The sequence below is a fragment of the Ochotona princeps genome, chromosome 11 (genome assembly GCF_030435755.1).
Source record: "Ochotona princeps isolate mOchPri1 chromosome 11, mOchPri1.hap1, whole genome shotgun sequence".
NCBI lineage: Eukaryota > Metazoa > Chordata > Mammalia > Lagomorpha > Ochotonidae > Ochotona > Ochotona princeps.
In genome coordinates this window covers 7,989,127-8,001,921 of record NC_080842.1, presented here as the reverse complement: position 1 = coordinate 8,001,921, position 12,795 = coordinate 7,989,127, and the positions used below count along the sequence as shown (strand labels likewise).

Genomic DNA, 12,795 nt, shown 5'->3' with positions numbered 1-12,795 from the left:
CACCACATCAGCAGAAACTGGGACAGGAAGCAGAGCGGGACTCTGAGCACAGCGATGCAAATATGGGATGTGCAGTTCCCTGTCCACATCTTACACACTGCACCAAAAACCCACCCTGGAAATGATTTCTTACACAAACACGAAAACACACAAATCATCACCCTTAAGAGAAGTAAAAGTAAGGTCACAGATCTGCAGGAGATAAAAACACATGCAAGTGATGGTTACTTATCTAGAGCAAAAAGCTTTACAAATCAATTGGAAAAAGAAACAATTTTAGAATCAGGTAAAGCATGAAAATAGACAATTTGTAATCAAGATACTGCAAAGTATAATCACAGGAGAAACCAGTTTATATCCATGGATGTGATATAAACACTTGGAGCGCAACATGTAGATGCAGAAAGAGGAATATCTCAGTACACGGAAGACACTCTAATGGACAAATTGCATAGAATCTTCAAACATATATGGAAGAGAACACATGCTCACTACTATTCACAACAATGTTTCTTTTAATATTAAAGATACAACATGTTTAGTGGGAAAATGGAAAAAGTTTTGCTACACAAAATTTTTCAAGATTCCTTATATAATAAAGAAAAAGTAAAGAATAATGAAAATAAGTCGGAGTTTAAAGAAGCCACTTATTGTAACGACATACCTACTTTAAGTATCATCAAGAAATGTTGTTTGTGTTTGTTTACCTGTCTCTTGTATGTCTCAAGTTGGCTTCTTGCTGCATTGGCCTTTCTTAACTCTTCTTCTAGACTGACAGTGTTCTGCATATACATAGTGTTTTTCTCTTCTAAGAGTTTAACCTGCCGCCTCAAATCACCAAGGTCTTCTAACTTCTTTTTGTATGATTCCACTTGACCTTCGAGTTTAGAAACTTTATCAGATGAATGCCTGCAGTGAGACAGGAAATTAAGTTATAAAAACATCCATAGTTACAAAACTGCTTTAGGCAGTGCTAAAGCAAGACATACTGTCAGAAAACAACATGGGCTACTGACATTGTAACATCCTAAGTGGTGACAGGTCATTTTTTTCTCAAGTTAAAATATAACTAAAATTACTAACATCCAGAATCTACAGCAAATTTCAAAATCCAACAACAGCGGAACAAACAATCCAGTTAAGAAAAGGGCAAAGGGAGCGCAGCGCAGTAGCCTAGTGGCTAAAGTCCTCGCCTTGCATGCACCAGGATCCCATGTGGGCACAGGTTCTAATCCCGGCTATCCTGCTTCCCATCCAACTCCCTGCTTGTGGTCTGGGAAAGCAGTACAAGATGGCCCAAAGCCTTGGGACCCTGGACCCACATTGGAAACCCAGAAGAAGCTCCTTTCTTGGGGTATCCAATTGGCTCAACTCTGGATGACATTGCAGCCATTTGGTGAATGAACCAGTGGATAGATTTTTCTCTCTGCATCTCTCTATCTCTGTACATCTGCATTTGCAATAGAAGTAGATTTAATAGAAAAGATCAAATATGGAGACTCCTCAGATATCTGAAAACAGATCCACAATATGACCCAGCTATCTCATTCTTGAGAACATATCCAAAAGAAATGAAATCTGCACATAAGAGCGTTATCTATAACCCCATGTTTAAAGCAGCAAAATACACAGTAACTAAGATATGGATCCAACCCATATGCCCACTGGCTAGTGATTAGACAAAGGAAATGCCTACGGAATACTACCCAACCGTAAAAAATAGCAAATTCTTATCATTTACAATAAAACGATTATCATTCACAGCTGCAAACGATTGTGCCTAATGAAATAAGGCAGTCCCAAGAAGATAAATATCTTGTGTTCTCCTTGATCTATACACAAAGCACAACAACCATAGTCTTTATGAGTAAGATAGCATGCTGGGAATTAACTGCTGTGTACAGCAACAGTCTATATCACGAGTAACAGCAGGACTTCCATTTTCATTGTAGTTTACTTTTATTATATGTACTCGTATTTTTTCCTGTTTTTTCTCCTTTTATTTTCTATGTCATGATCCCTTTAAATATCAGAAAGTTACACCTGTTATTGTGAAGTGAATGAATATGCTATTGTAGTCATCTGAGAAAAAATAATGAGTGAGGAGATAAGGAAAGAAGCAGGGCAGGGAGGGTATGCTTGCTCTATGCTTGCAAATCTGTATCTGTATCATGAAAAATGTCAAATCTGCTCATCTAAACAAATTAAAAGAATTAAAAAAAAGTCCCTCCCAAATATGTCCAAAATCGTAGCACAAGGTGTAACAGAGAATGTAGGAAACCAACGAGGAGGAGGGAGCCAGCACAGTAGCATTTACTACAAAAGTAAGAGTGTGTGGTGTCGAAATGATATGGCCAGGAAGACACAGGAACAACAACTGTAACGAGCACTTCATATTTCCTTATGGAGGAAAAAGAGTGACTTATCAGTCTTATAAGTGACTGATAAGTCACTCTTTTTCCCTTTTCTTTTTCCTTTTTTTCATTTTTTTTCCTTAAGGTTAAACAGACTTACATGTGTTTGTGCGTGAATAAGAATGGTAGCCTGGACAGGAGAGTTAAGAGGTCTATACTACAGCAGCTAGAATGAAAATGGGCAAGTGGTTATGCAGAGGTGCCTGAAGTGTGGGGGACAAAGGCTCCGAGAGTCAGCAGTGCATTGCCTGAGGAAGGCGTGGTATGGCAGTAGGTCAGCTGAGAAAAGCTGAAGAAACATAGTAATGATGAGGAAAATGCAAAATGAACCTCCCCACAGGGCAGAAGCAGAGTGGGGAGCCTGTGGTAGGAACCCCATACAAAGGTCATTAACAGGTAGAAGGACAAAACTGCATTACTCCATAATTTGTTCTCAGTATTGAAAGAGCAAGGTGGAAGACACAGGTGGTTTCCAAGGATCCCACGGAGGAGAGTAGACTATACAGTAAGTAAAACAATGGGAAAATGAGAGGCGGCTGGGAGTAAGGGAATACGAATATCTACCAAGGCAAAGAAGCATCTGGAGGAACTGGGGGCAGGGAAGGAAGACCTAGCGATAGGAGGTTCAACAGTTACAAAGAGCCTACAAAGCTATGTAAACATGAAGTGATGGCCAAAGATTAATTTCTATTTAACAAGTACACTTGTTTGCAGGTACCCTTCCCAGTGCTTGCAGACAAGCACCCATAGAGTTCTTCATGGAAACCTCAGGCAGGTAGTATTGATTTCTGCCTCACAGATGAGACATTCAATGGAAGGCCTGGACTGGGAACCAGGTGTCTGGCTCCTGCACACCCAGGGAAGTCACAGAACTCAGAGTGTGGCTTCCAGGCAGGTGGGGCCAAGACGCCGCAAGGGGAGATCGCTCACCTAAGGACGTCGATCTCATCTTTCAGAGACTGGGCTTCATCTGCCAGCGTGGTGAGCTCCTCATTCTGCTGCCGCAGTTCAGAGATTTCCTTCTCTAATTCTTCACAGCGTATTCGATAATCATCTTTAGCTGCTTCTAGTCTGTAACGAAAGAGCCCGGATCAAGCCGGCACTGTTTACCCTCTCATTGTTCCCCTCAGGACAGTCACAGAAAGTAACAATAGGAAACAGGAACATACTCTGTTGGGTGGTCTTCCCAAGCCTGACCTGTCAGGAGAAAGTTTGCACTGTTGTCAGGAATGGCAGGGTGGCAACTGACTCCTACATACCACCAAACAGCTATGCATCAGGTAACACTTTCCCAAAATATTGCTCAATGTCATTTATTTAAGGTTCATTTTTTTTACTATGAAACTCACAAATGTTCCTGTTGAAAAGTTGTCAAAATACAGGAAAGAAAATAAAAATCACTCATTCATCCGCAGAAATAACTACTGTTTACATTTTTGGTGAGTATTCTCCAGTCTCATTTCTGTTTGCTGCTTTCACGTACAACATGGACAGTACTATTCCCACCTATTCGCCAGATTTGTCTATTTAACACACGTCCCTCCTTCATTTTACAAGGTTCTTTGCCTCTCATGTCGCAAATATTTTATCCAATTTACTTACTCAATAACTAAAAGTTATTTTTTATTTAATGTATATCCTCAGTAGTTTATTATTAGTTCAATTAGTCTTACAATTCAGTTACTAAGTAACTGCAAATTTGTTAGTAATTCTAATGGCTCCACCTTAATATTAAAAATTCAAATTTTCCCACATCAAATTTCATGTACAATGAATGTAGGAATTTAATTTTCCTTGCTGAAATACCTATCAGAACTCATTTAACAAATTTAACTTTCCTTGCTGAAATACCTATCAGAACTCATTTAATAAATATTCTATTTATTTCCTATTGATAAGAAAATGCTTCCATTATCATATTACACATTTTTATACAGTCAGATCCACTTGTATCAATTTCTGTGGTATTTCACTGTATCAGTACTAACTTATTTGAATTACGAGAGGCCTATAACTTATTTTCTCATTGAATATGGCAAGAGTTTCTTCACTATTCTCAAAATGTCTGGTGGAATTTTGCTTATGTACTTCTAATTAAACAAACTTTGGACTGGTTAACAGAAAACAATATCCTTGAAATGTTCCTTTAAAAACATGTAAGACTACAATTATTCTATCCATATAATATTTTTATGTGTAACTTAAAAGTTTTATGTATAACTTAAAAGTTTTATGTATTTTAACTTTTTTTTATTTTCAGGATTTCATTTATTTAATAATGTAAGATTTTGCCAATTATTCTGATCAGCAATTGCTAGAAAAACAGTATGTAACATGGCTTTCAGCTAGCTTTCTTTCCCTGTTATGTGTGTACTGGATCAAAGAACTTTTCACTTAATTCTCTTATGTCTTCTAGGTAAGAAAAAAATACTATCTGTAGATAATAATCACTTAGTTTTTGTCTTTCCAACGTTTTTGCTTCATTTCTTTTTCTTTCATTTTCTATAAAAGTAGCAATAGCACCTAAAACTTACACAGCACTAGCCAGGCAACATTCTCAGTGCTTTTCATGCACAAATATTAACTCAATTCTGAAAAAATTATAGCAGGCAGATCAGTACTAGCAGACCTATTTCCTAGCAGGAAATTGGAGGCATATTCCAGATTACACAGTAAGTGGCAGAGCCAGGATTCTTAGAATTCTTAGGATTCTCGAAAAAAAGTCAAATCATAGAAAAGTGTTCATCTTATTAATTTAAATGGGAATTTCACATACCAAGATAATTGTTTACCTTTCATTCTCCTTTAATCTACTGACTGAATGAGTTCAACAGATTTAATAATATTCAATAAGCTAATGTTTTTGGGATGAAGTCCATTTTCATACAGCAGTGGGTTCACTTTGCTGGCTTTCTATTGAGGACTGCTAAATATGATGCAGCATTTTTCTTTTCAATTATTTCTACTGGCTTTGAGATAAGACTAGGACAACTGGAAACTGATACTTAAGTTCAGTGTTACTGTTCTCTGAGTGTGTAAATTTAAAGATTTCATATTCAAAATTGTGTACTCCTCACGAGATTCACTGATTAATACTTTGCTACATTTGGCTTTTCCCACAACATGCACATGCATGAAATTTGCACTAGTATTTTTGGGGAATTATTTCTTCCTTTATTTTTTTTTTTTAAGATTTGTTTTTGATTGCAAAGTCAGATATATACAGACAGGACGAGAGACAGGAAGATTCTCCATCCAATGATTCACTCCCTAAGCGACCGTAACAGCCGGTACTGTGTCAATCTGAAGCCAGGAGCCAGGAACTTCCTCCAGATCTCCCACGCAGGCAGAGGGTCCCAAGGCTTTGGGCCGTCCTTGACTGTTCTCCCAGGCCACAAGCAGGGAGCTGGATGCGAAGTGGAGCTGCCAGGATTAGAATCGGCACCCATATGGGATCCTGGCAGGTTCAAGGCAAGGAATTCAGCAGCTAGGGATCGCACCAGGCCCGGTAATTATTCCAAAAGAGGCTGTAAAAGTTATTCTACATCTTAAAATGTCTGCAACAATATTTTTTTACATCATCTCCAAACATTATCACACCTAGGACATTAATATTAATACTGTCTAATATGAAGTTCACGTTACACTTCCCTAACTGTAGCAAACATGGCTTAACAAAGCATTCATTGTCCACCTGAATCCAGGATCCGAAGAAAGTTTGCAATCACCTTTAATTGTAACATCTTCTCTCTTCTCACTGTCTTCTATAATTTTTAACGACACTGACTTGTTCCTTATGGTTTATTCATGATTAAACTGAGGCTAAGGATTTGGCACAAAAATTACATGGATGATTCTATACACTTCTAGTCACATCTCATGTGCACACAGTGCTGCTAAACCTGAGGACTGATTAAGGCGGTTACTGCCACGGAGCTCCGTTAAGGGGGTGCACCGTCCATTTGTAACACAATGTTATCTACGAAATTCAAATCTGAAAAGCCACAGGTTCTAAAAATAATAAGTAAAAGCAAACACAATTTTAATAAAGATGAGCCAGAGCTGGCCTGGTGCGGTAGCCTAGTTCGTAAAGTTCTGGCCTTGCATTCACCAGTATCCCATATGGGTGACAGTTCCTATCCTGGCAGTCCTGCTTTCTGCCTGTGGTCTGGGAAAGCAGTCGAGGACGGCCCAAAGCCTTGGGACCCTGCACCTGCATGGGAGACCCAGAAGAAGCTCCTGGCTCCTGGCTTCAGATTGGCTCAGCTCTGGCCATTGCAGCCGCTTGGGGAATGAACCATCGGATGAAAGATCTTCCCCTCTCTCTCCCCTCCTCTCTATATATCTGACTTTTCAAAAAAATCTTAAAAATACAAATAAAACTTCTGAATTAAATTATTCAAATAGAATGATACACTGAAGCACCAAGCACTATTTCCTTCATAATATGATACAAGGCTATCTATCCTAAATACCAGTTTCCCTAAACACTAACTCAAAAATGAGCCACAGTTTGGGGTGAGAACCACTCTATGATTCTTTTTACCAAATCAGGTGAATATGGGGTAATCTCATACTTTAAAAATTACAGATGGGCCCGGCGGCGTGGCCTAGAGGCTAAAGTCCTCGCCTTGAACACGCCGGGATCCCATATGGGCGCTGGTTCTAATCCCAGCAGCTCCACTTCCCATTCAACTCCCTGCTTGTGGCCTGGGAAAGCAGTCGAGGACGGCCCAAAGCCTTGGGACCCTGCACCCGCGTGGGAGACCTGGAAGACGTTCCTGGTTCTCGGCTTCGGATCAGCACACACTGGCCGTTGCGGCTCACTTGGGGAGTGAATCATCGGACAGAAGATCTTCCTCTCTGTCTCTCCTCTTCTCTGTATATCTGACTTTGTAATAAAAATAAATAAATCTTTAAAAATTACAGAGAACCCCAAAAAGCTGTCTATAGGAGTTTCCTCTATCAGTATTTATTTTGTTAGAAATTAAAACAATAAAATTCAAGCCTTCCTCCCTTACTTACCTGAAGATAATAGCAGTAAATCAATTGTGTTATGAGAATAAAAAACTATATTGCTTTGGCAGGCATTTAGCCTATGGGCTCAGAATGTCTATGGGATCTCCCACATCCTACCTTCAAGTACCTGATTTCAACACCCTGCCCAGCTTAGCTCCAGCCACTGCCCGCATAAGGGGAATGAACCAGTAGATATGAGCTTTCTGTCTCATATAAAAATAAGCAAACCAAATAAGAAAAATCACAGTGAGATGTTGCTTAGGCCATCCACATCTCAGATAGGCAGCGGCACCTGCTGGCATGAGTGTGGGCTGAAAGGTGGAGTCAGTTGGATTGAGTCAGACTTCAATGCACAATGATGTATGTGAGATCTGAATGGGATGTGGGGTCGACTGAACCAGTCCATGGCACATATTGGCAGGAACAGGAAGCAGACCTGCAGGCTGGTCCAGCAGGCATTACTGGGGGGGTCAGTCTGGCTGGGCTTCAGCTCCTGATGGTGTATATGAGGGCCTGTGGTGGTCATGGTGGGGCTGGGCTGCAGCACCGATTGGTTTGCAGAGGAAGGAGGGCACAACAAATTGATCGACTACCCCAGTGAAACTCCACTGCAAACTTCTGGGTGAATGGAGACTTGGAGGTGGCCAATGTTAGCCAACAGTGGAAACGTACAGCTAGGTAATAAAAAGGTTATACTATACTTTTTCTTGTTGGAACAAAATAATGAAATATCTTCATCACACTGCTAAGTCCTTCACTTTTGGGGTTTTGTTTTATCTTGTAGGCAGACATCAAATTTCCTTCCTTTTTTGTATTTCCTTACAGGATCCAATTGCCAAAGGACACTTCTTTTCTTTTGGTCTTTTATTTCTCCAGAAGTTATATGTGGAGGACTTGGTCCTTGAAATCCTGCCTGTCCTTTTAAATCAGCTTGTCTCTAATGAAGTCTAAGACTTCCTTATGCGGTTTCTCACTGAACTGTGTGTCAGGAACAGGCATCAACTTCTCTAAATTTCTTGCCTGGATATTTCTGTGGCAGCTGACCTTTTAAGAAGATGCACTTCTCTGCCTGTAGCACCGTCATCCCATATAGTCACTGTTTGTGTGTGTCCTGGCTGCTCCATATCCCATCTAGTTTTCTGCTTACAGCCTAAGACCTTGGGCTCCTGTCGCCAAGTGGGAGACCTAGAGGAAGCTCCAGGCTCCTACCTTCTACCTGGTTCAGCTCCGACAGCTGGGAAGTGAAGCAGCAGACAGAAGACCTGTGTTACCTTCTTTCTCTGTTAAAAAATAAAAAAGCCTTTCGAACCTTCGGCATGCGCACCACTTCAGGATTGGGACCCTGGGTCGATACTGGGTGGCCGTTCCCCATCTCCGGGTGCTAGGGAGGTTGTGAGACTGGGTGTGGCTTATTCCATCTCCCTCATACTCCCAGACACAGGAAGAAATAGAAAATTTGGAAATAATGATCATATCAATGACAAGTGACAACTTTTCCTAACCCTTGATCTTCTTCACCCTGATAATTATGTAAACATCATCTAAAATAAAACTTAAAAGAAAAATCTGCCTTTCAGATTAAATACATACATTCACAAATAAATCCTAAGGAAAAAAAATCTCTCTGCTCGGAGATCCTTGTCTCAGGTTGCAGCTTCCACTCTACTCTGGCAATCGTTCCCCCCCCCCAAAAAAATTTGAGATTCCAGGTGACTTTTACCAATGTGGCAATTACTCCAATTCACTATCAGGCCCCTTCACAAGTATTATTCTACTCTGTTCTGGATTCCTATCAAACAACATGGCGACCGAGGAGGGGCAGGTGTCTGCGGAACAGGGTTGGTGTTGGCTACCTCCCTTCACTTATGATTATCTGCAGATGGGACATTTGTCTTCAGGTCACATTGAGGCAATATCTATGCCAAAATTCCTCCTAGTCATGAAGTTACCTCGTGCTGCATGGAGACATGGGGAAGCTGTGTGCTATACAGCCGGAGTTGTCTGCAGGGGCCCAGAAGCACTGACACTGTACTTTCAACTTCAAATGGCAGTCACCAAATGTTTACAAGTTAGATTTCATGAGTGATCTTTACCTGAATGTTTCTTCCTGTAGCTGTTCTAACTGTGTTTGGAGCTGCAGATGCCTTCTTCCTGCTGGACTGTTAGGGTCTTCTATAGAGTCAGACTGATTGAGTCTTTCCATTAGTATCTGATTTTCTGCCAACAAACTACTCTTCTCTTCCTGCAGAGCTGCAACCTGTCACCAAGGGGAAGACAGAGGTCATTGCTCCCAGTGACAACTTCTGTTCAGGAAAGCCTATTAAAGCAGTGCCATCATCTCCACTTAAAACATTACATTATTTCCAACTCTTGAACATGCAGAACACTGTGGAAGAGTTCGTTTTTTTTTAAGTTCCAAAGGTCTTAAGGGTTTATTTTGATGTAAAAAATGAAATCCATGAGCAGCATTTCTAGAACATGCACGTTCCACACAGACCTTTTGAAGCTTACTAATATTTGCATACAAGAGTTCATCTTTACTTTATATTTAAACAGACACCTGACCAGAAACAAATAAGCACTCAAAAAAAAAAATCAGGAAATGCAGATTAAACCACATGTTACACCACTGAACTCCCATAATAATTGATAAAGTTAAAAAAAACCTGGTGTACAAATTATTGAGAGATGAGAACAAATGGAAATTTCATATGCTTCTAACAAAAATGTAAAATTTTCCGACTACTTTGAAAAACAGTATAGCAGTGTTTTAAAAATTTTAAATTACTTATGTGCAAATGTCACATGATTGATCCAGCCACTCTATTCCTAGGTATTTACTCAAGAAAAATAAAACCCTCCAAACACAGAGATTTACAAGGAAGGCTTCTTAGCAGCTTTGCTTAGAACAGAGCAAAACCGGGAACAACTCAAATGTTTATCCCCAGGTGAATCAACAGAAAAAATGCAGTGTATTTCTACAACAGAATACTTACTCAGCAATGAAAACAACTGTTGATACCAATTACATAGATAAATATGAAAATGAAAGAAGCCAGATGTTGCACTCATCAGAAACAGTATTACTGTACAATGCTTTTAAACACAGCACTGCAAGACTGGAAAGGTCTCTCTTCAACTCTCACGTTCTGAACTTAGTCTGCTTTCATCCTACCATTCCACAAGGCTGCTTACCAGAACCACTAAGAACCTGGGCGCCACTAACATCAAACAACATGTTTGATACACTCGATCTTCCTCTATGGATGTCTCACTCTCCTGGACTCCGCACCTTTTCATCCCCTTGGTTAGTCCCCCATCAGTCCCTGCCCCTAGAGGGTCACACTCTTCCAGTTTATGGCTGTAAACACCATTGCATCACTGAAAATCCATATATTCCTGTCTCTGGCCTACAACCCTGAAGTGGTATCACTTCCACATGCATGTCCAATAGCGATCACACATCTTTTTTTTTTAAAGATTTATTCTATTTTTATTGGAAAATCAGATCTACAGAGAGGAGGCCTAAATATGAAATATTAACATGTGCGATCCTGGGCCTGGCACAGTAGCCTAGCTTATAAAGTCCTCACTTTGCAACTCCGGGATCCCATATGGATGCTGGTTCTAATCCTGGTGGCCCCGCTTTCCATCCAGTTCCCTGTTTGTGGCCTGGGAAGGCAGTTGAAAATGGCTCAAAGCTTTGGGACCCTGCACCTGCATGGGAGACCTGGAAGAGAGAGGCTCGTGGCTCCTGGTTTTGGATTGAACCAGCACCGGCCGTTGTGGTCGCTTTGGGAATGAATGGCTCCTTTCATTCCTCTCTGGGTGTTCTTGGTCATCACACGCCCTGTGATTCAGCACTCTGGTAGTTGTGCTGGAGCTGGCTGCAGACAGGCAGAATGTTTAAATAGTCAAGGGCCTTGGGGGTTGGCTGGCAAGCCATCAGTGACACAAAATCAGCCAGTGGGAGAGTATTCATATAGACACTGGCAAACACTACAAACCCAGGCTTTAAAGACCACCCTATTCTCAGAGTCAGTATACTGGAATACCACAAAGGCTCAAATGTGCAGATACCCCTCCTTGGCCTCTCCTTTTTGTGGGTTTATACCATTTTAATTCATTTATCATGAGTTCTTGTTGTTGAATCAAAAGCCAGCTTTCCTTTCTTCCTCAGTCAGGGCTGCCATCACCACGCTGGGCCGCAGGGCACACACAACACACACAGAGATACACTCTACATAGAACAGGTCCCCTACCTGCATATCCAGTTCATGGCATCTCTGAGCAATTTCTTCCTTGGCTGACAAAGCTTCATTAAGTTCCTCTGTAGTTTTCTTCAACTAGTTGAAACAAAGAGGTAAGTGGGTCAGTACAAAGCAGCAATAACTAATGTATAACAAATGTATAAACCACAACTAACCCATTCCCAATCCTTTATGGAAGGATGGTGCAGGCAGAATCAAGGGCTCCTCTGAAAAGGTCCACAGGCAGCTTGTTCAATGTTAAGTTTCCCTGAGCACTAAATCTTGTCTTCTCTGTCTTTTTGATTTGGCTTTTCCTTTATGAAGTATTCTGACACATATTTTGTCTGGATTATTTGTTACCTGGTTATTCAGCAGGTGAGAAATTTTAGTTTGGTGAAACACATATGTACTAGAGCAACAGAGATTTCAAGCTATAAAAGTAAATAGCTGGGGCCCGGCGGCGTGGCCTTTTGCTAAAAGTCCTCGCCTTGAAAGCCCCGGGATCCCATATGGGCGCCGGTTCTAATCCCAGCAGCTCCACTTCCCATCCAGCTCCCTGCTTGTGGGAAAGCAGTCGAGGACGGCCCAATCACTGGGACCCTGCACCCGCGTGGGAGACCCGGAAGACGTTCCTGGTTCTCGGCTTCGGATCGGCGCGCATGTGCCCGTTGCGGCTCACTTGGGGAGTGAATCATCGGAGAGACAGAAGATCTTCCTCTCTGTCTCTCCTCCTCTGTGTATATCTGGCTGTAATAAAAATGAATAAATCTTTAAAAAAAAAAAAAGTAAATAGCTGGATACAGGAAGGAAAAAAAGGAATGTGGAAACAGTGATCTTACCCACCTTCCTGTAGCCCTTGATCCTAATCAACTATGTAAAAATCATCAAAAATAAAAATTAATAATTTTTAAAAAAGTAAACAGCTCGTACTTTTCAACAAAAGGCTATAGTCATAGTCTTTATGGTCATTTGCACAGCATCATTTTAAGAAAAGAGTTTTGCTCTTCTGATTCTCAATATAAAGCAATATTTCTTGCATGTGTCTTACTATCGCATAAATTCTAAGTTAGCAATATATGAAACAAATAATTAAAATCTCTTCGTTTCATGAA

General features: G+C 40.7%; 1 protein-coding gene across 2 annotated transcripts in view; it reads right to left on the bottom strand.

Annotated features, from left to right (window-relative positions):
* The window catches only part of HOOK3 (hook microtubule tethering protein 3), a 95,897-nt gene that overhangs the window by 34,048 nt on the left and 49,054 nt on the right, over positions 1-12,795 (bottom strand). For both annotated transcript variants that reach the window (XM_058669815.1, XM_058669816.1), the window contains exons 8-11: positions 11,696-11,779; positions 9,527-9,690; positions 3,345-3,485; positions 708-909 (exon numbers count right to left, since the gene is read on the bottom strand). In XM_058669815.1, the coding sequence (XP_058525798.1) occupies positions 708-909; positions 3,345-3,485; positions 9,527-9,690; positions 11,696-11,779 (591 nt within the window). The remainder of the gene's footprint in view (positions 1-707; positions 910-3,344; positions 3,486-9,526; positions 9,691-11,695; positions 11,780-12,795) is intronic.